This window comes from Manacus candei, unplaced genomic scaffold, assembly GCF_025592945.1.
Source record: "Manacus candei isolate 608988 ecotype Guabito, Panama unplaced genomic scaffold, ASM2559294v1 h1tg000109l, whole genome shotgun sequence".
In the NCBI taxonomy this organism is placed as follows: domain Eukaryota; kingdom Metazoa; phylum Chordata; class Aves; order Passeriformes; family Pipridae; genus Manacus; species Manacus candei.
In genome coordinates this window covers 2286834-2307568 of record NW_026138157.1, presented here as the reverse complement: position 1 = coordinate 2307568, position 20735 = coordinate 2286834, and the positions used below count along the sequence as shown (strand labels likewise).

Sequence of the window (20735 nt, the reverse complement as noted above, 5' to 3'; positions counted from 1 at the left end):
ATTTAGTCATACAGAAAGATAAATAAAAGCAAGAGGGAAAATTCAGTGATTAGTGCAACATTACTGTAACAGACCATATAAAACATAAGATAAGAACTGGAGAGGTTGAGTCCTAATTCTCTCACCTAGCCTCTAGATAACATTCCATAATAACTTTAATGATTATATTTGGTGGTCAAAAATATTTATTTTCAAGCAGCTCTTTGATAAGGAACTTCGATTAAGACCTTTGATTAGGAACTAAAATCCATGTTTTAGTCAGATTCACTTCTTTATAAGCATTTGATATCAACAAGCTAGTATTTCTGTAGACCATGCAAGGTTCTGTTTTTTCTTTAATGTCATATAATCATTCTCATAAGCACTTTCATAAATTCAGTTAAGAGTTAACCAACTAAAATATACAAATATGCGGGAGGTTTTATGAAGAACTCCAACTTCAAAAGGAGTTGGTTTAGGAGTCATGACCTTATTTTTTGCAATAACTTATGCATCATGAACTTACGTAATTGGCAGCAGATAACGTATCACATTCTTAGTTTATGTCCTTGGTTTGACAACAGTGTCAATTGAAGTATTTGCTAACTGCAGAACAAATGGAGCCTCATAGCTGAAAATGTTTTCATTCCAAAACTGCTGTTTGTACCAAAACATTCTCCCTTTATTGTTCTTTTTTAACATTACTGAATTCAGTACCAGAAATGGGTAGAGGTATACAGATGATTTTGTACATCCAAAAGTACCTCTGAATACTATTTGTCCTAGCAAAATGAAAATATTTGAGAAAGTATATATTTTTCTAATATCATCAGAAAGCACAAAAACACACATATGAAACAGCCTTGGAGCTCTAAATCTTTGTTATCTTTAGAGCAGGAGTCAGTTTTAAGATAAATTATTGGGAAATGAGTGACCTGGATTTTAAAACACTTTAGTTTAGTAGGGCAGGTTTAAGTCTACTTTTTCCTTTTCCCAGAGACTGCATTAAACAGCAGCCAAGAGGCAAGGCCAGACTGTTCCTCTATGTCGAAACTGGACACCTGTACCATCCACTTAAAAGGCCAGTTCTCTTGGGACACTGGAATCTTTGTAAGCTACAGTAGAAAATGCATAAAGCAGCAAATCATTAGACAGAAGGGAGGGATTTGAAAGGAACCTTAGTGACTTAAGGTCTTAATATCCATTTAAGTTCAATGACAGAGAAGCCCAAATTTAATGAGTTTCTTTTTGACTGATCTGAGGCTTAAGAGTGGGACTTGTTTGGGGTTGACTCTGAAATGTGTATTTTGTGGGGTGCAGTTCTCTTTCCAAACACTTCTTTCTCAACATTGAGCATATTGATACATACAATATTGAATATAATTCACAACAGTGTACAACATATAGAAAGAGAATGGTGGCAATTTTGTTAATTTGAAGTTTTCCGCTTGACCAAATAACAATTGAATGTTGGGAAACAGTTATAAGCCATCAGTTTACTAAAGCATTTGCTGTTATTTCTGATCTGAATCTGAATGTAAACTGAAAGACAACCAGATATGTGTTTTGAAATCTGGCTCATAGTAGATTATCACCTACGATGTATACTACTTCGTAGACTTATTTTTGAGTCAACTTTATTAAAAACTTTTGGTATCTGGGAGAGTAAATTGCTATCAATTAAACTCCATGATGTAGCTAAACTAGGAGAAGTTATAAATAACAGACAAGGAAAAGAAAATAATTATAATGAATAGCAGGAGGAAGGACAGAAAATTTAAAAACTGGAAGAAATGAAATTGATATGCATAAGAAAAAGGGGCACCCATTATAGAATCATATAGTTGTGTAGGTTGGAAAAGGCCTCCAAGATCATTGAGTCCCACCACAAAACCATGTTCCCATGCACCAAATCTACGTGTCTTATAAATGCTCCCAGGGATGGTGATTACACCACTTCCCTGGGCAGCCTCTTCCAGTGCTTGACTGAAGCACGATCTGCCTTTCATGAACCCTTGCTGGTTGGGCCTGGTCCCCTGGCTGTCTGCACATGCCATGTGATGGCACTCCAGATGTTCTGCTCCATAAGCTTTCCCAACATTCCACATTCATTAGGTGGAAGAAATGCAAGGAGTTGCAATTCTGACAGAAACAAGTACAGCATGAGGGACTGCACTGTCACACAGCAAGAAAACAAAGCCCTTTGGAGCTGTCTATGCAAAGGTCTATGTAAACTCCAGTACAGATATGGTGGTGCACGTCAGAATCATAGGGGAAATTTGGCTTGAAGGGTTGTCATAAACTGACCAAATCCATTTCTGTTTCTTTATGCAAGAACAATAATATCTTTCTTCTTAGCAAATTATTTTTTGTTCAGTCTTTTCTTAGAAACGTCTCATCATGGATTTTATTCAACTTCCATAGTGCTTCGCTGCCCTTATCATTACAAACATTTTCCTGATGTCTGACTCAAATCTCTCTTACTGATATATAACATTGCATTCAGCTCTGGACAACACGTGCTCAAAAAGATCTGGATTGTATCTGCACCAGCATTTAAGTTCATCCTTACTCATTACACTCTAGTTCACACAACAAAACAAACTCATACTCACAGAATTTTAGACAAAACTAAATCTGAAAATGCATTCCAGAAGCGCATATAATGATCTCCAAACAGTACATACATCCAGTTTGAGGGACCAGCCAGAACTATTCCAAAACCTTAAAACATTCATGATTGTGGATGTTAAGCCCTCAGCATCAACCATTTTATTCTGTAGGTCCTGGTTTGCTTTCACTCCACACTGTTATAAAGCCACCCTACTTACTACAGTAGATATAGCTGCTGGCAAACATTCACTGAAGAGAAGCAAAGCTGTGATGGGATAGAGAAACTGATTTATTAGGAAAGAGGATGCCAGATGCACAAAGGTGGCAAAAGGAGTTTTGTAGCCATCATTTGTCCTGGCCCCTGTCACATAGAATAATTATGGTCATGCAGACTTACAGCCCTTTTCCTCAAGGTGACCAACACCCTGGGCTGGTCGGCTTGAAAACACATAGATTGTAAGACCCAACAACTATATTGGCTTTAAGAATGTCAGATTTTAATTTGGTATCTCAGAACATAATCAAGGATAAGATGTAATTAAGATAAGAAAAAAATAAATACTTAATTTCAGAAGACAATGTACTGGCATGACATCTTTTAAACAATGGAACAGTCTCCCAGACTCTTCCCAGTAATGGATCCTGTTGTTTGGTGCTTTTATAGCCAAATTGGCAAATGCTAGAAAACAGCCTGCAGGATATAATCTTGTTTTGGCAAGAGATTGGGCTGGATGATCATTTCCATCTAAGCTTCCTCTGAATTCAGGCTAGAGTTCTGGAAGCAGGATCTCTTTCTTACTTTGTATTTGCAATATGAAACCATATTTCGGCTGGAGCTCATAGGTATAACACTTAGCCACAACAAATTCCAGTTAGAGCTCTTGGGATACGATGCAAACCTCCTTAGAGACGACCAGACTGCTTCCAATGCTTTGGGAATCCCTCAGAACAAGCCTTTGATACTCACAAAAATGGATGCATGTCTGTGAATGTGTGAGGAGTCGGAGTCACTCTTTCCTTCAGGTTACCCAAGCTGGCAAGAAGCAACTCAGCATTAGCAGAAACATTGTGCAGCACCGTGAACAGGTGACTTTGCCTGAGCTACTATTTCCTGCTAAACAGTGGAATGCTGACACAGTGACACAGTTTCTGAGTTCAAGCTGACTTGTACCTTGTCAGTCTACTCTGCACTCAGAGGAAGATTTCACCTGCTCTCATAGGAATGTCTTTACTTAATCTCTATGTTAGCAAGAAAAAAAATCCTGAAATAACAAAACAACTTCTCCCCTTTAACTCCTTCCATGTGCCTCACTTCTTTAATGCCTGTCACCAGACTGTCAGTACACTGAATCATGAATCACTACTATTTAATGTCTAATACAGAATCAAGCAATCAAGCATCTTGACCCAACAAAAGCAACAGAAAGCAAGGGAACTGCACTGCACTCATAGGGACCATTTGAGAGTTTTGCTGGTCCTTTGGCGCCAGATTGTCCTGTTAAAATTTCCGTAATGTTGAACTTTCTTCTCTAAAATTTTTTTTCTTAAAAATATCCCAGTTTAGCCACTCATAAATGGGTCATCTAAGCCTTACCAGTAATTTTGAAAAATTACAGTCGCATTCTTGAATGGAAAGGCCACATTTTTGTTTCAGCAACATGGATATAAATTAGAATTACTCCTTCTCTCTTTCTTAAAATAAAGAGTAATGTTCTTTACTGGGCTATTTACTGTACCCCTTCAACACAAATACATGCACACTAAGACCAAGACCACCAACAGCAAATGCAGAATTATTTATTGCCATTTGAAAGATAAGTATGCACAACAGAGCAAATAGAAACAAAAAATCAAGACGAGTTTTAAAATTAAGATTACAGAGCAGAAATAACAGGAGAAGAACTTAAACATGTTGCTGTCCCAAGTGGATGTGAATTTCAATGGAAAATAACTACCAAATGTTTCCAAAGCCAACCACAAAAAATGAAATAAGACTTAACTTAAATGCAATTTATTCTGACGATTTTGTTATTATAGAGTCACATATGCATGTAGTATTCATGGTTATTTCTCAAAAATTAAACTCTTCTGGGCTCAAATTTGTGTAACACCAAAAAAGGATTTTAAAAAGAGAAATCCCTCTATTCTGTGAAACAATTTCTGGGAACTTTCCTGGAAATCCCAGCAAGACAAGCCAAAGAAAATTATCTATGGGGAATTGTGATTGTTGCAGCAAATGTGTGCTTATACTCTGATTCATTTAATTAAGCCCTTCAAGTGAATAATGGGATACAAAACAAGGGGCATACTGAAGATGAGTAATCAATCTGTAACAAGATCTCTCCAGTTATTAACTGTACATTACACAAACCTAAATCCAGATCAGCAAAAAAAAGGCCTACCACACTTACATATGATGATTTTTCAATAGAAGCTTTAAAGTAGCATTTGTCAATGGTGTTAATTTTAAATTATATGGCTAGTGACAATACTGTATACCACCCAAGATTTCAACATGCTGGAAAAATCTCATTTCTCTTTTGAAGTTACATTTCGAAAAACCCAATCATTTTTGAAGAGTATTAATGAGTATGGAGTGAGAGAAGAAAACACACAGTGAAGAAGTTAAAAAAAAAAATAGATGTATAAGAGACATATTATACATCCAGATTCCAAAGCCTGAGACTTTTCATCTCTATTTCAATTTAAATGAATAGTAATGTGTGATAATTGTACTAGGAAAATAGAAACTGTTCTCTCATAAGCAGTACTGCTGTTTCCAAACAACAACTCCACTGTTAACACATTCATTTGTATTGTACTGTATTACTAATAGTCAAAATTTTTTATGAACTTGTGGTTATTGAGTGAAGTGCATTGATAGCCCCAGTGAGTTCCTTTTGGACAAGCACATAAGACACTCAGCAACTATGGATCTGTGGCTATTATTAGAATTGTCTTTGAGTAGGTCTGCAGTTACATTTGGGTGAAGACTGGTCTCCAGTGGTCCACAAGCAGATGTACATCTACCCATGCTTATTGTGGTACAGTTTGGAGAAGTGCCACTTTGGAGAAATGATATTAAATCCTGGGAAGAATGTGTAACAGGAAGAAGTGCAATACTCAGAGATGGAGACTGAGATGCTGCTAAGCTATAACTGATGTTGATAACCTTTTAATGAAGCACAGCAACACAGATGAAAAGAGACACACGTTTTATATTTGTCTCTCCAATTTCTGATGCATCATTCATAACACCACCAAAATCAGGGCATGTCAGCTTGGACCAGGACTTCCAACAGTCTTTTAAAAAAGTATGTTGTCTATCAGTATGGCCTTGAAATTTTGTCTTACTTACACCTTGTGCTTCAGATTACTCATAGATTCCTGTGACGTTTTTATGTTCAAGTTGGGAGAGATCGAACAGGCCAGCTGAACAAATTTAATGCACTTAATTTTTCCTACTAAAAAAATCAAACCAAACAAACAAACAAATAAAAAACCCACCAGACATATTTTAAAAAGAAGAGTTGTATTTTGGGTGTTCATAACACTATCCAGTTACAAATACAGGAAATTGTAGGGCAGTTTTACACAGTTTAATTAGAGTAGAGAAGGAAGCAAAAATTTGCAACCCACACTTCAAATGCACATGGGCAGAGGAATTCTGCATTTGCATAAGCTCTGTCTTATGAGGAAGAGTGTGACTTTACCCCCAACACACAACATATCTGAACCAGCAAAAAGCTGCTAGCAACCTATTTAGTGCTGTCATCCTCATGTACCTCAGGATACACGTGCCCAGCCTGAACTCCAAAATTACATTGTTCGGCACTCAAGTGGCAAAAACCCATCCAGAATTAAAAAACGGTGCACCAAATTAACGTGCAGTAAGTAATGAATTTTGCAGTCCTTACTTAGCAGAACAGTTTCCTCACATTACCTTTCCAAGAAAGTGAAGGCTGCGGCATAATACGTGGTGCTAAATTAAACCTCACACAAACATCACTGACATGCACAAGTCAAGTGCTTACTCATCGAATGTGATTCGAACAAATGGCAAGTTATTGGCGGTCAAGGGCAAGCATTACATGAGGATTTTTCAGCTATTCAGAGCTGTGAATCAAAGGTGATGTATTGTTAAATTCAATATCCATACAAGAGGGCTGTGGTTACGGAATTTTATGGCAATGAGCGCTGTACTGAATATAAATGTCACCTTATTTACCATTCTGTATTATTTTTAGAATGTTCACTGCTAGGAAATATACTTATGCAACTTTATACTAGAAAGCTCTGTATAAGAGAAAAAAGTTGAATCCAGAACTTTTCAGAAAAAAAATATTTTCAGTTTCTATAGTTCCCACAGCTGTGAAAATAAGCACCTTTTCAACTACAGTCAATAACAGTATTCATCATAACAGGTAATTTTAGGAAACTTCCATGAAGATGTTTAATAGATTATGGCTTGATGTCCTAATGGAAAAAAATAATGCATCAAACACCAAATACAGTAAATCATTTTTGCACACAGAACGCAGGATAAATGTTTTATAAAGTCCTTCTCTGACTGATTATAGCCTAGAAATGAGAAAAAGTTCCAAACACCTTCAAAAGTAATTCATTAAATGCTGGTGGCTGCATCACTGCCTCCTATTGCCACATGCTCAAATTTCATCATCTCCTGTCAAAGACCAACTGGCCAAAGTGATGGTGTCACCCACTAGTTAAGCAACTTCTGTCCTGATTGCCCAGATGATCTGCTGCTCTCTCACCCAAAACAAGGCTGCTCAGTACAGGATCCCTTCCTGTTTTCTCAGCACACCTGCTTTTCCAATCTGGTTCCCCCCTAAGATGGTTTCATATCCATGGAGCCAGCTAAGCCTAAGTTTGGGTGGTTCTTGACAAGAGGTAGATAGATATTAGCATCAAAATATTCCCATTAAATCAGCCAGATCTAGGATCCTCCCCTCCTTGCTTCTTAATTGTCACCATGACAATGTCAACACTTCAATCATCAGTACTGAACATATGCGAGATGTGTCCCCGACTCTTGGAGTCGTTACCTAGGCTGCTTTCAGATGCACTACTGTATTTGGGTTATAATCTTCAGTTTTCTTCACAGCCATAAAGCTGGAGAAAGTGGATGGGACCTAGACAGCCTTTGTGGCATAGAGATATAGCAACGTAATGCCCAGTTCTTATGCTAACAGAACAAAACTGTTTTAAAGGCCAACTTCAAGGCCACTGCTGAAAGGGATGGATGTCAGGACTGATTGTTGCAATATCTCTCTGGTATCTCACTCATGAAAGAGGTGCATTTTTTGTCACAACAGTTGGGGTCATTATAAGTCATAAGAGGAGCAGCTGAGGGAGCTGGGGTTGTTTAGCCCAGGAGAAAAGGAGACTCAGGGGAGACCTTACAGCTTTCAACACCTACCTGAAAGGAGGTTGTAGCAAGGTGGAGGTCAACCTCTTCTCCCATGCCACCAGCAATAGCACAAGAGGAAATGGCCTCAAGGTGTGAGAGGGGAAATTCAGGTTACTTCACTGAAAGGGTTATCAAGCATTGAAATGGACTTCCCAGGGAAGTGGTGGAGTCACCATCCCTGGAGGTGTTCAAGAAACAACTGGACATGGCACTTAGTGCTATGGTTTAGTTTGCATGGTGGTGGTCAGTCAAAGGTTGGACTCAACAATGTTTCAGGTCTTTTCCAACCTGAATGATTGTGATTCTCTGATCGGTAAACAAGGGGAAACATTTCTAACAACGGAAATCTAAACCTTTAATATTGTAGCACCTTCAGTATTATGTTACACCCTTAGTGTTAATTTGGTCTAAGAGTAACTGTTTCATAAGCGCAGTTGTATTTTTAAGCAAAGCTTTTGGAATTCTTTTTAAAGTATGTTTCCAGTAGCTAAAGAAAGATCAAATTTTAAAGGTACATTTCTAATTACGTTCTGGCAGTACCTTAGCTGGGAACACTACCAGCACTATTTTCACAGCAAAAGCTATGACAGTTTACATCAGCTAAGGTTGTCTGCTGTATGCTGAGTTTCAAACTACAGTACAAGAATATGGTCAACAGAGATGACATAGAACACTGGGGAGCAAAAATTGGGAATAAACTTATGAAATCTATGAGTGTACAGAACAGGACTGGGGTATTTCACTGGAAGAACTAAATGACTTCTAGGACTGAAGCAGTACAAACAGATGAAATCCAGAACTGCCTAGCTCGAACTCATGAAGCTGGCAGCAAAAAATATCACAATAAACTGGGCACTTGCCAGCTGCACGTGGAGGAGAAAACTAGATGGTTCAGTCAAATTCAAGGCTAGCACGAGCCCCTAAAGAAATGCAGCAATGGTAAACAACTACAATTCAAAAACACATTGGGTGTTTCCAGCAGTGAGGGGTGTGCTGGTCACACATCACTAGAATATTGTGTAAAATTTAGGTCACTCCTTTCAAGGACAGACACAGCTGTGTTCCATATGGGGGACATCCACAGCCACAGCCCTGTCGCACGGTCCCCTGAGCATGTGCCTGGGCTCCCATGGCTGTGTCTGGGAAATCCCATGCCATGCACTGCATGAGCAGGAAATCCACCCTGTGGGAAACGGGAATGACACAGATGGCCAGCGAGTGCACAATCCGTCTGATGCTCTTTGGTCACACCGGGCTCACCAAAATGGGTTGACTCTATGTTGTGTTGGCTGATACAACAAGAGAGGTTCCAGAACTACTGTACACAAACTGTTCATTTGTCGTTTGGGTTTCAGGTAGGTCCAAGCCATATTGTACAGCAGCACTCAAAAAACACAGCACATGTAGGGCACACCCAGCATGACCTCAACATGCCACGCTCCTTGCCCAGGTGTTCAGCTGTCAAGCTGCATCTGTGTTTGTCTGTGACTTCCAGATGTCAACCAGACTGATGAGAATGATTGTGCTGAACCAGTGACCGTATGCTGTGCCAAACAATGCTAATGCAAGGAAAAGGAGGGTAGGAGCCATCTCTTGTTCTCCAATTAATTTCTTCCTATATGATGCAGGAAAATAGACTTGACATGAAACAGGTGCAGGAAATTGCTTCTAGAAGGATAAGAGAAATGGAAAATCCATCTCATGAGAGCAGACTGTGAATACATCTGAACAAACAGGTGCAGACCAATGTGAGCCTCAGTTGGCCTCATGCTGTCCCAGAATCCACATGGTCTGAATTAGTTCAGTGCTAATGAAGTCTCCAGCAGAACTCACGGGCTCAGGCTTAGCACTACACTGCCATAGCCCTACAGGCACCCTACAAGAGAGGGCCAATTCGCATCCCAGCTCACTCACATTGTTAGCAGAGAGCCTGAATCTGCCTGTCCCCATCAGTGCCAATACACCCCACAAGAGTTTGTCTTGTTAGTCTCAGTGGAGTGGTGCCCAAGGGGGTAGGACTGCCTTCTGTGATCTTAAAGGTCTTTTCCAATCTAAATGATTCTCTGATTCCTTAACTCACAGAGAAAGGGGAGGCAGGAAAACTGCCTAAACAAAGAGACAATATTGGCACATGAACAAGTGGTGTAAATCTGCCATAGATATGTTTAAGCTGAAAATATGAATAATTCTATCCATCATGGCAGCAAGATCCTGGAACAGCTCTCTCAAGTAATGGGGGAAATGTGTAACTAATTTTGAGATGATGCTTGATGTTTCTGAACAGATGTCTGTAACACAGAGGTGTCTGAAATATTCCTAGATGCCCCATAAGACCCCACCCCGAAAATCCCTGTTAGCTGTGAAATGCAAACCAAAATCCAATTGAAATCAGAAATTTAATTAAAAGCTGCACTTCTGAGCCAGCTGCTGGCAGGCATTACACTGGTAAAAAGTGACAGCTGCTTCATTGGCAGTGCAATGTCAACGACTGTAGAAGAGGCCAAGGAATAGGCACAAGCTACAACTGCCCGAGGACCACCCCACTTTGAGAAAGGTATTTCTAAAAAAGCCTTCAGAGATTTCTGACTATGCTTTAATTTACATTTTGCTGCTGTCTTCCTTTTTTTTTTTTTTGGCTCAGTGTGAACATAATGCTAATTAAAATTAGTTAAGAAAGAAAATGTCGGGTTTTCCAAATACAACATAATTGTTCTTAAAAGATGTCCCCTCATTACCTAGTAAATTCAGGGTTTGTTTGCAATAAATGTGCATTTCAGAGCTCTTTGCCCTTTATACAAGTGGACTTAGATCACTTTGAATAATATACTTCCATTTTATTTGCATGTGTGAGTATATGGAAGTATATTATTCCCATTTAAAAAAGGGTTTATTAATACCTTTTCTAAAAGGTAGCATTTTCTTGTTTTAATAAATTCAAACTTGGTTTCAGGTAAGACTGTGTAGCAAGAGATTAGTACTGTCACAAAATTAATTTTATTAAAATGTCCAAAATAAAAGTGTAGTTGGATTTCAGGAAAGGAATTGGCACATATGTTAATATTCAGAAGCAATTTGCAGGCCTGAAATTTAGTTTCACAGGGGAGCGTGGGCCCGTCCAGGTATCCAAAATAATTCAGGCATTGAAAAGAGTGAATTGGAATCCAAAATTTCATATCTAAGCTTAAAGTAACCATTTAATTTTTGTTTGTTTTTTTTCTGCCAGAGCTTCAGGTAGAAGTGATGGGCCCTCAGAAATGATGAGCTGTATCACACAGATATGCCTGTCACAGTTTTTCCCTGTGAAGAGACTGTATTGCTCAGTCTAAGAATAACTTTAAAATTCACAGAAAGCAAGAACAGTTGAGCAGTTAAAAATAAAAAGTCATAGGAGGACACACTGTTAGGCATAAACATTGAGACCCTTCGAATCAACTTGAGCTGTTGAGCTAACCTAAACATTTTGAGTCGGATCCTGATCCCAGTGAATTCAAAATTATTTGCAGTGATAACTAATGTTTCTCCTTCTATTTCTGTTTTCCTTCTAATGAGTATCAGATATAACATTGCAAGACTACTCTGTAAACAAAGTGGAAAATTAATCGTTTTCGAAGGAACACTTTATTCACAGTAGGCTGTTTAGGGAAGGAATTAAGCCTAAGTAAATAAATGATGAAAGTAAATAAGAATATACAGAGAAAGCAAAAATAAGAAAATGACAGTTAAAAAATTACTGGGTATAATGATAAAAGCAAAATATACTGCTTACGAGGAAAATTCAACAACGGAGTAAAATGCTGAGTTATTTCATCTGTGCGTTAAATTACTTCCAATTTCCTGAATAAAAGTAAAATATAGAACAGAAATTCAGGCCCTTGTTGTGCCAAAGATCTTTTCTTCATCCAAGAGCAGAGGAGCTAGAAGGTTTACACAATTTTATGTCAATTAAAATATTCCATATAAACAATGCATACTTGTCCAAACTAACTGACTTCCACTTCCAATTCTTTCTGGGCGAAGTCTGAGAAAAAAAAAATACTGCATTGCAATATAAAATAAGCAAATTTCATCTATTTTGGAACAAGTGAAGAATTACATGCAGTTCAGATACATCAAAATCTTTCTATCTGGCTGCAGAGGCCTATTATTAGGATGTGTTAAACCTGTCCAGAAACTTCTTTCTATTATCTATAAACAATCCACACATTAAATTAGGAGATTAAGACATGTATTCCTTCCAGTTCTTATGTGTGTTTGTCATTAATCCAAAACAACATTGCCAAACCTCGACCACAGAAATAGTAAAAATAAATACCAAAGGTCTGGGAAGAGAAATCCTGAGGTCACAAAGAGAAGGTAACTTCAAGGGAGTATCCTGGAAATTAAGTCTTATAAATCATCATGGGCTGAAAGAAACAAATTCAGCAATTGCATAATGCCATTTTACAGGGCTAAAAATAATAAGAGTCATGGGGTGAATGCCAGGAAAAAAAAATCACTGGAAAACTTCACAAACATTAATGTTCAAAGAAAAGGCTTCAAGCAAGAAAGTTATTTGATGAGAGCCTCAGTGCACAGCAATGGTTCCCTCTAGGATCCTGCTTGACATGCCACTTGCTTCGAACTGGTCAGTCACGCTTACAGCAATCATTTACACAAACCCAGACCTCACTATGTTCATAATATACATTTTAGTGATGTTGGGGATAAAAGGTCTGTAAAATAATCACCTCCATTCTATATTCAAAGCAGGTTGATACTCCTGCCTTTCTGGGTAAATTCCTCCATTCTTGCTAAAGTGTTTGTTCCTTCACTCTACAGCTTATTCAAAGCCATTAAACCACTGCTGGGTAAAACCATTATATTGTAGAAAATGAGGGTCACCCTGAAAAAGATTATCCTACACATGATCCTTACAGATTTTTCTTGAATAAATGGGTTTTTTAAATGCTATTTTTCCTCCCTCTGAGTCTGTTAGAGATTGAAAATCCAAACGTGTGTATCAGTTCAGGCAGGGCACATGCAATCTGCTTAAAACCTGAGAATTATTAAATCATATTATTTTAAAATTCTTGATATTTTACTGCACTTACTAAGGAAAGTGAGATGATGCAAATTGGACCCTGTGTCTTCAGACCTCCTTTTGTCTGTTATCATGCTACATGGCTTGGGCAAAATCGCAATCACAAGGAAGGCACCAGGAGCTTTGCTGCTGATCTTTCACAGCTTTCGCCACACAGACCTTGGGGCTCTGAGAACCAGCCTGTGACAAAGGCTGCCAGGCAGCAGTGAGACCCCTGCAAGGCAAGGGACCTCAAAGGCGTGGTGTTCCCTTTACCCTAACAGAGCCTGGAGCCTGTCTTTCAACTCAAAAGTATCCCCATAACGATTTGAGAAAATACCCTTGCCATGCTGCCTTTTAAAAGATGAAAAATAACCTGAGTTGTCAGCCTGCTGTGCTCATCTCTCTAAACAGTGTATTGAATTTTTATGTCATATGCTGAAACATATTCTGTTATAAAAACACTGCACATGGTGAATTTTGTTACAATCTTCTTAGAGGAGATTTAGATTCAAGCAAATTGCATCTCCTTATTCTCATCTACATCACACCTGAAACCAGTACTAACAAAGACAACAGAAGAAGTATTTTCTCTTTTCTGCCAAGGACTTCATCTGTATTCATTGTGTATAAAGTCACCACTTAAGTATAACTCTATGGGGTTCCACTTCTGGACTAGACTGTTGTCTTTGCTGCAGAGCAAACCATTCAGATGACTGTAATTATACCATGCTACCAGGGGGTCCAGCCTGAGCTCTTGAGCCACAGCAGCTTTCGAGCTGTTTGCTTGATGGGTAGCAGGGATATGCTTGGCACGGGGGTTTATGGATAATCTGATTTCCTACTGATGGAAGTGTGTTAGCAGCTGCTGCTGAAGTTGACATTGCTGGCTCACCCCAGAAGCCGGCTGTGCACCCCGTTTCAGCTACATTGCCCAGCAGGACCCTGTGACAGCCACTGTCATCTCCTGTACATCTCCTATGCTCTTCCACTACACAAAAGGCAAAGACTACATACATTTGCAGTGAAGCTTGTTCAGGAAATTTCTGCCCTTAACACATTCTCACTATGCAGTTCTACCCAGGGACAGATTGATAATATTGCTAAGGCAGTCTGACAGGATGGTCCTGTTAGCCCTGCCTTGGTTGCAGGCTGTGGTCATTTCTCTAGTGCCTCCCCTGTATCACAGGTGATCATTTCATTTTGTCATTAGCAAGTTTAGAGAACTAACCTGTCAGGAAATAACTCTTTTTTTCTAAAGTCAAGCTTCTCTGCCCCCTAGTCCCCAAAGCAGGTCACCACAGGTCATTGCAAGGTCACCCAAGACACAGTGCAAGCAGAAATGAGGAAGGATTAATGGGATGGAAATTCGCACTTTTTGTCATTCATCAAGTTGCACTGGAAGTTCTGCTGTTACACACTATTTTAGGGGTCTCAAAGTAAACTCAGTCACCAAAATCACCTGGGTTTAAAACCAGAATTTTGGTTATCTAGTTTCTACCCTAGCCTGATGGTCTGCTAGCACAACAGGGGCACTGGGGAGCAGCCATGTAGAGCCAGGTGCAGAAACCCATTAACACATGAGGGGAACTGTACACTTGGTCACACAGCAAAGCCTTGGTAAGTGACTCACAGATTCAAGAAGATGTTGATTTCCACTTACCCAGGGTGAGACCTGAGCGTTGCACTAACAGATCTGTGGCTGTGGAATCAGTCCTCCCTTCAAATTAAACAGGTCTTTTCTAATTCAACCCAGAGCCAGCAAGAAATGAGGGAAAAAAAGAATTATAAAGCTTCAGTGCAGGGAATCTCTTTGTCATATATGACAGACTTGTCTCATACTCAAAGGTGAGAGTGCCAGGGTCAGGTAGGAGATTCAAAGTCCATGTGTCTGCTAGTGATTTTGTAGACCAAGCTGCAGCACAGCACTTTTTTTCTTTCAGTACTCAAAGCTACTCCAAGCATTGGTTAGGTGCTTGGGTTTGCTTTTTTTTTTCTGAGTCATATATATATTATTTTAAAAAAATAATTAAAAAAAAAAGGCAGCAAAAGGGAGGAAAAGAAAAACAGGTGTCATCTAAAAGTGGTGAAAGATTAAGAGAGAGGTAGATCCAAAGACAGCCAGACCCATGCACAGACTCCAGCTTATGGTAACTTTTTTCCAGAGGTGTCACTACAAGCAAACAACTCCAAATGGAGTTTATCCACCTCCAATTTCAACAATATAACATTTACCCACTTCTTACAGATACCAGACAGGTGAGTAATTTACCACTGCCCCACTGCACCTCTCTTCAGTCAACAGGTAGCCACTTACATGAGTAGAAATTGTCCAGCTCTTATTTCAGGAAAGTCTTTTTCATTTCCTTCACATAAAGTTCTAACACATTAACGACATGTAGCTTAGATGACATGAGAGGTGGAACTCTTCCAAAATACATTTCGGTTCCTGTCAGAAAGTATTGCGTGCCTTTGTGCAGGAAATTATAAAATAGAAAATAAACATGTAAATATACCATTTCAACACATCCTCTACATCAAAGCAGGCCTGATGGTTTTAATTTTGGCTTTTTGAGGTTTTGTTTTTATAAGTTGTTGAATTTATTTTGTAGCTCCTGTTTATGAAAAGAACTTTAAAAGAGTTATAAACTACATTTATCAAATGAAGGAAAACTACAACTATAAAGTTCTCAGAAAAAAGGAAATAATGCAAACCGTGTATGTGCACTTGTGCAGGGACACACACATACAAACATATATTTTTGAGTTGGTGACTGCTGAACCACAGACCACATGCAGAAGAGTAAAAACCACCCATAACCAGATGTGCCACTGTAAATCCCATGGTTTAGGATATATTCTGAAATCCTTAGTGCTCAGGAAGATGTAAATTCCCACACTATTTGTATCAGTGATATGGATTCCTAGAAAGACCGACTACCTTCACATTTCTAAAAATAATCCAAGCTCCAACTGGGAGATACAACCCTTTTGAAGTAAAGAGGGGGGCTACCAGAGTGTAAACATGTGAATTGAAAATCATCCAGCACAACACAGAAGTGAGAACAGCAACAACACATCACTTCAAACCTTCCGAGAACCAAAGGGCTGCAGAAGGAATTCCACCCTTTCCCACAGAATTAATATCTGAGCATTGTACCTCAACTGAGCATATCAGTGCACGGCTTGTAGAGCCATCATTTGTTAAACTGTGAAAAAAGTGGCCTCAGATTATACCTGAATTTTCCTATGGCAGGAAAGTGTAGCATTAGGCAGGTGGAGAAAAATGCTTCAGTTCTTTCTCTATCCACAGCTGAATAGGAAACCCCAACTCAAAGGTTTCCTTCAAGCTATAAAAATAAAGCAAGGCTGTTTCCACAGAATGGAGAAAAAGTCATTTCCAAAGTCCCTATCCATCTACAAATACAATATATAAGACCAAATAGCTTTTTTACCTTGGAATATCTCTCACTGATCTAGTAGAGCAAAGTTTGTTGATATTCAGGGTTGCAAACCCATCTGTTTACTCAGGCTTTTGTCTGTCAGCATAGTTTGAAGAGGTCGCTTTGAAAGATCAATTTTTTTTCCTGGGGGTTTCTTCAGAGCTACCACAATTTGTTATTGTATCTATTTAGAGGCTTTAATTTGTGGTTTTTAAGATTGCATAACAGCACAGAGAGGTGGTGAGAGGCCCACATGAATAGTTCAAAATAAGTCTGACAATATAGCAAACATCTACTAATAATTTTCCCAGGACTGAACACCATGGAATGTCAAAGAAGTTATTAATCAGGCTGGTGTATGAACATGGCTTTATGAGGTCTGGGGCATATACTTCCATTCAGATGCTAAAATGCAGAATTACCTTCACTTGCTGTTGACACCTAGTAAAGACAATGCACCGTGAGGGCTGCAAACAAGGCATCTGATTGGATTGCTCTAAACCAGCCTATTCGAAACTAGATAAAAAAAAAATAAAATGAGATTTTAATTTTGCCTTTTATTCAGAGTTCTCATAATAAGTTACATAAAAATGAACCAAGCTGCCTAGACTCCCATGAGGAGGCTCAGCACTCATTTTTCCATTTCACAGATGTTAGACGAGAGGCACAGACATGCACGGTCACTTTTGGAGAAGCACAGGCTACACCCGGGGGAGTTAGAGGTCCTCAGGCTCTCTGGGAATCTGCAGCCAGAGACCTGACACTGGCCACAGGCAGAAATGGGGTGCTCAGGACCCACTGGCACATTGAATGCTTGGGTCGCATGTCCCAGAGTCAGTGTGGCAGGCCACCTGCCTGAGTGGCAGCAGCAGCAGCTCAGGGATGCATGAGCTGCATTTGCATAGCAGAGGGCAGTGTTCAGCACTTTTGACAACTAATATCGCTTTCTGAGGAAGCTGGTGAGGAGATGATGTGCATGCTGCAAGCAGGGAACTCTGCAACAATGGAGGGGCAAGGTTGTGAGCAGAGACACCAAACTAGATTCAAGTTCTGTACCTCCGGGACAGGTCTCCATCTAGTTCAGCAGGAAGGAATCTACAGGCCATAAATTCCTCCTGATAGGTGAAGACTGAAGGTGGCCAGTCGGTGCTCAGCCCTTCGTACTGCAAGTATTTTGCTACTGATGCACAACCCCCCCAACCCCAAACCACTGTGTGGGCAGTACACAGGTCTACCTGGCCGTGCCCATGAGGTGACGCTTGAGCCATCTGTTTAAGGACTTTGCCAGACCTACTCCCATGAGAAGCTTGTGTTTATACGTCGCTTGACAGGTGTAGAAGAGCAGTGCTGGCTCCTCTTGGGACGCCGTAAAGGAGCGCCCGCGCTGACCTGCTGCTCACCTGGACGCAGCGGGACCCCGGTGAGCAGGGGGACACCGCAGACGCAGCGCTCCCTTAAGTGTCCCCCGTCCGCCCTGCCCACCCACCGTGGCACGCCCGGCAGCGCCGGCCCCGCGGCGCCCGCGGTGACCGTCCTTCCCTCGTTCCCTGGGGGAGGCAGGTGAAGGCGCGGTGGGGCCGGCCCGGGCCGTGAGGGCCGCGGACACCCCGGGCCGGGGCGCGAGCCCCGCTCCCGCCGCCGCCGCCGCGGCTTCTCGGCCAACAGCGCCCCCTCGCGGCCGCGCGCCGCGCGCGCCCCTCCTCCGCGCGGGGCAGCGCCCGCCGCCCGCGCCCACCGGGAGCCCCCGCGCCGGGGCCGCCCCGGGACCGGCCCGCCCGCTCCGGGCCGGCGGTGCCGCTGGGCCGGGGCGGCGCTGGGGCAGCGCCCACCCCCCCGGCCGGCCGCCGCCGGAGGATGCGGGCGCGGGGCGGCGGCGGACTGGAGCCCCGGGTGCCCCTGCGGCGCCGGGGCGTGTGGCGGGGCCAGGGCTGTGCCCGGGGGATACCGGGCTGCCGGGGCGGGGAGGGGAGGAAGGCGCGGGGAGGGACGCGGCGCGGGCGGCCCGTCCCTGTCACCTGCAGGCGCTGCCGGGACGGCCCCGGCCCCGCTGCCACCCCGGCCCCGCGCTCCGTGCACAGCCCGCGGGGAGCTGGGCCGGGGGCGGTCTGTGCCTGTTGCATTGTCCTTGGCGGGGCTGTCTGTGAGCGCCTGCCGCTATCTGCGGCCGGGGACCCCGGCGGTGCCCTGCCTCGGACTCTCTGCCGTGCCTGATATCGCCTGCACCCTGCTCCGTTGCACGTCCCTCGCGGCTCCCGCCGGGGCTCTCTCCCCTTTTGTCTGTGTATTTTTAGGTCATTAGAGTGGAGGGGTAGGTAATCCCCAGGCTCAAGTTCCAGAGGGGCGGGTTCTGGCCGGAGGTGGAGTCACTTTTCATTTAAATCCCTGACTATAAAATGGGCTTAAAGAGAAGCGGGATCTCAGCTGTGCTGCACAGACCCCGGCACGCAGGGTGCGTGGGGGCCCCCCGGCAGCCAGCGCCCTGCAGCACAAGCCGCTGCGATGCTCCACTCCCTCGGCGTTCACACCTTGCAGCTGCTCACCCAGGCGGCCGCCTGCATCCTCCTCTTCCCCCGCTTCCTGCTCACCGCCGTGATGCTCTGGCTCCTGGATTTTCTGTGCATTAGGAAGAAGATGCTGACGATGCCCACGGCGGAGGAGGCGGCCAGCACCAGCGAGGGGCCGCCCCCCGACGACCCCCCGGTCTGCGTGTCCGACTCCAACCGCATGTTCACGCTGGAGTCGCTGAAAGCCGTGTGGCATGGGCAGAAGCTGGACTTCTTCAAGTCGGCGCACGTGGGTTCCCTGGCCCCCAACCCCGAGGTGATCCAGCTGGACGGGCAGAAGAGACTCCGGATCCTGGACTTCGCCCGCGGCAAGAGACCCCTCATCCTCAACTTCGGTAGCTGCACCTGACCCCCGTTCATGGCCCGCCTGAGGTCCTTCCAGCGCCTGGCCGCGCACTTCGTGGACATTGCCGACTTCCTGCTGGTGTACATCGAAGAAGCACACCCCTCCGACGGCTGGGTCAGCTCGGACGCAGCCTACAACATCCCCAAGCACCAGTGCCTCCAGGACAGGCTGCGGGCAGCTCAGCTGATGAGGGAAGGGGCGCCCGATTGCCCCTTGGCCGTGGACACCATGGACAATGCTTCCAGCGCCGCCTACGGTGCCTACTTCGAGAGGCTCTACATCATCCAGGAGGAGAAGGTGATGTACCAGGGAGGCAGAGGACCAGAGGGCTACAAGATCTCGGAGCTGAGGAGCTGGCTAGACCAGTACAAAACCCGGCTCCAGAGCCCCAGCACGGTGGTCATCCAAGTGTAAAAAGGACCTGGCAAGAAGCGCAGGGGTGGAGAGGCGAGGGAGGGCGGGAGGAGAGGTGGGGAGGGAGAAGGCACTGCGTCGCGGATGGCAGGAGCTGTCTTCCCGCGGGGACACTCGAAGGAGGCTGCTGTGCGAGCTTTCGAGCAAGATGTGCCATAGTCCTTTCTCTATTCAAATCATGTTGATTTGCCAGCCACGCTCTGTCAATACTGTATTTCCATGTGCGTTTTGTAAATAACTCTTTTTTTTCTTTTTTTTTTTTTTGAAGCGTTTACTATTTTTTAAGGAGGCTCTCTTCCTACGGGATCTGTTCCCAGCTGCGTGTGTGCGCGGGTGTGTGTCTGAAAAGTTGTGTACAAGTGCTCCATGCTGCCTAGCAAGTGCTAACTGGGATTTCTAGTATTTCTTTGTGATGACCGATTTTGAAATGGATTTCTCTAATGCCAGGAAATCGCGTCTGATGTTGTCAAATACTAGAACTGCCAATAGCCAGAGCTGGACGGAATGTCCTATTTATGTGGGGGGGTTTTGTAAGACGGTCGTTCACCTTCCTTTTTTTTATGAATTTTTTTAAATAATAAAAGTTGAGTAAATACACGTCTAACCTTGACTGCCTTTCCCTGTCTTCAGACCGCTGCGTTGACTTTCACTCTTGCCTATCTCACACCACCCTCCCCCCAGCCGAGGAGGGGCAGGCGAAGCTGCAGGATGCGCTGCTGGGGGCCCGGGGGCGGCGAGTCCTCCCTCGGCGGTGGCAGGAGCGCGCACCGCCCGCGACCCGGCTGATAGTGAGAGTGCTGGGTGTCCCCAAAGGGAAATGAAAACCTCCCGGGCTCCCGGGGGAGGAGACCGACCAGGAGGACCGCGCGCTGCCTCTGTGACCCCG

The 20735-nt window shown here is 43.0% G+C and overlaps 1 protein-coding gene across 1 annotated transcript; it reads left to right on the top strand.

Moving 5' to 3' along the window:
* The first annotated feature begins 18614 nt into the window (after positions 1-18614).
* On the top strand, positions 18615-20441 carry DIO3 (iodothyronine deiodinase 3). Its single transcript, XM_051769633.1, has one exon. The coding sequence runs from the start codon at positions 19025-19027 to the stop codon at positions 19847-19849; it is 825 nt and encodes a 274-aa protein (XP_051625593.1). The 5' UTR covers positions 18615-19024; the 3' UTR covers positions 19850-20441.
* Positions 20442-20735: the final 294 nt, after the last annotated feature.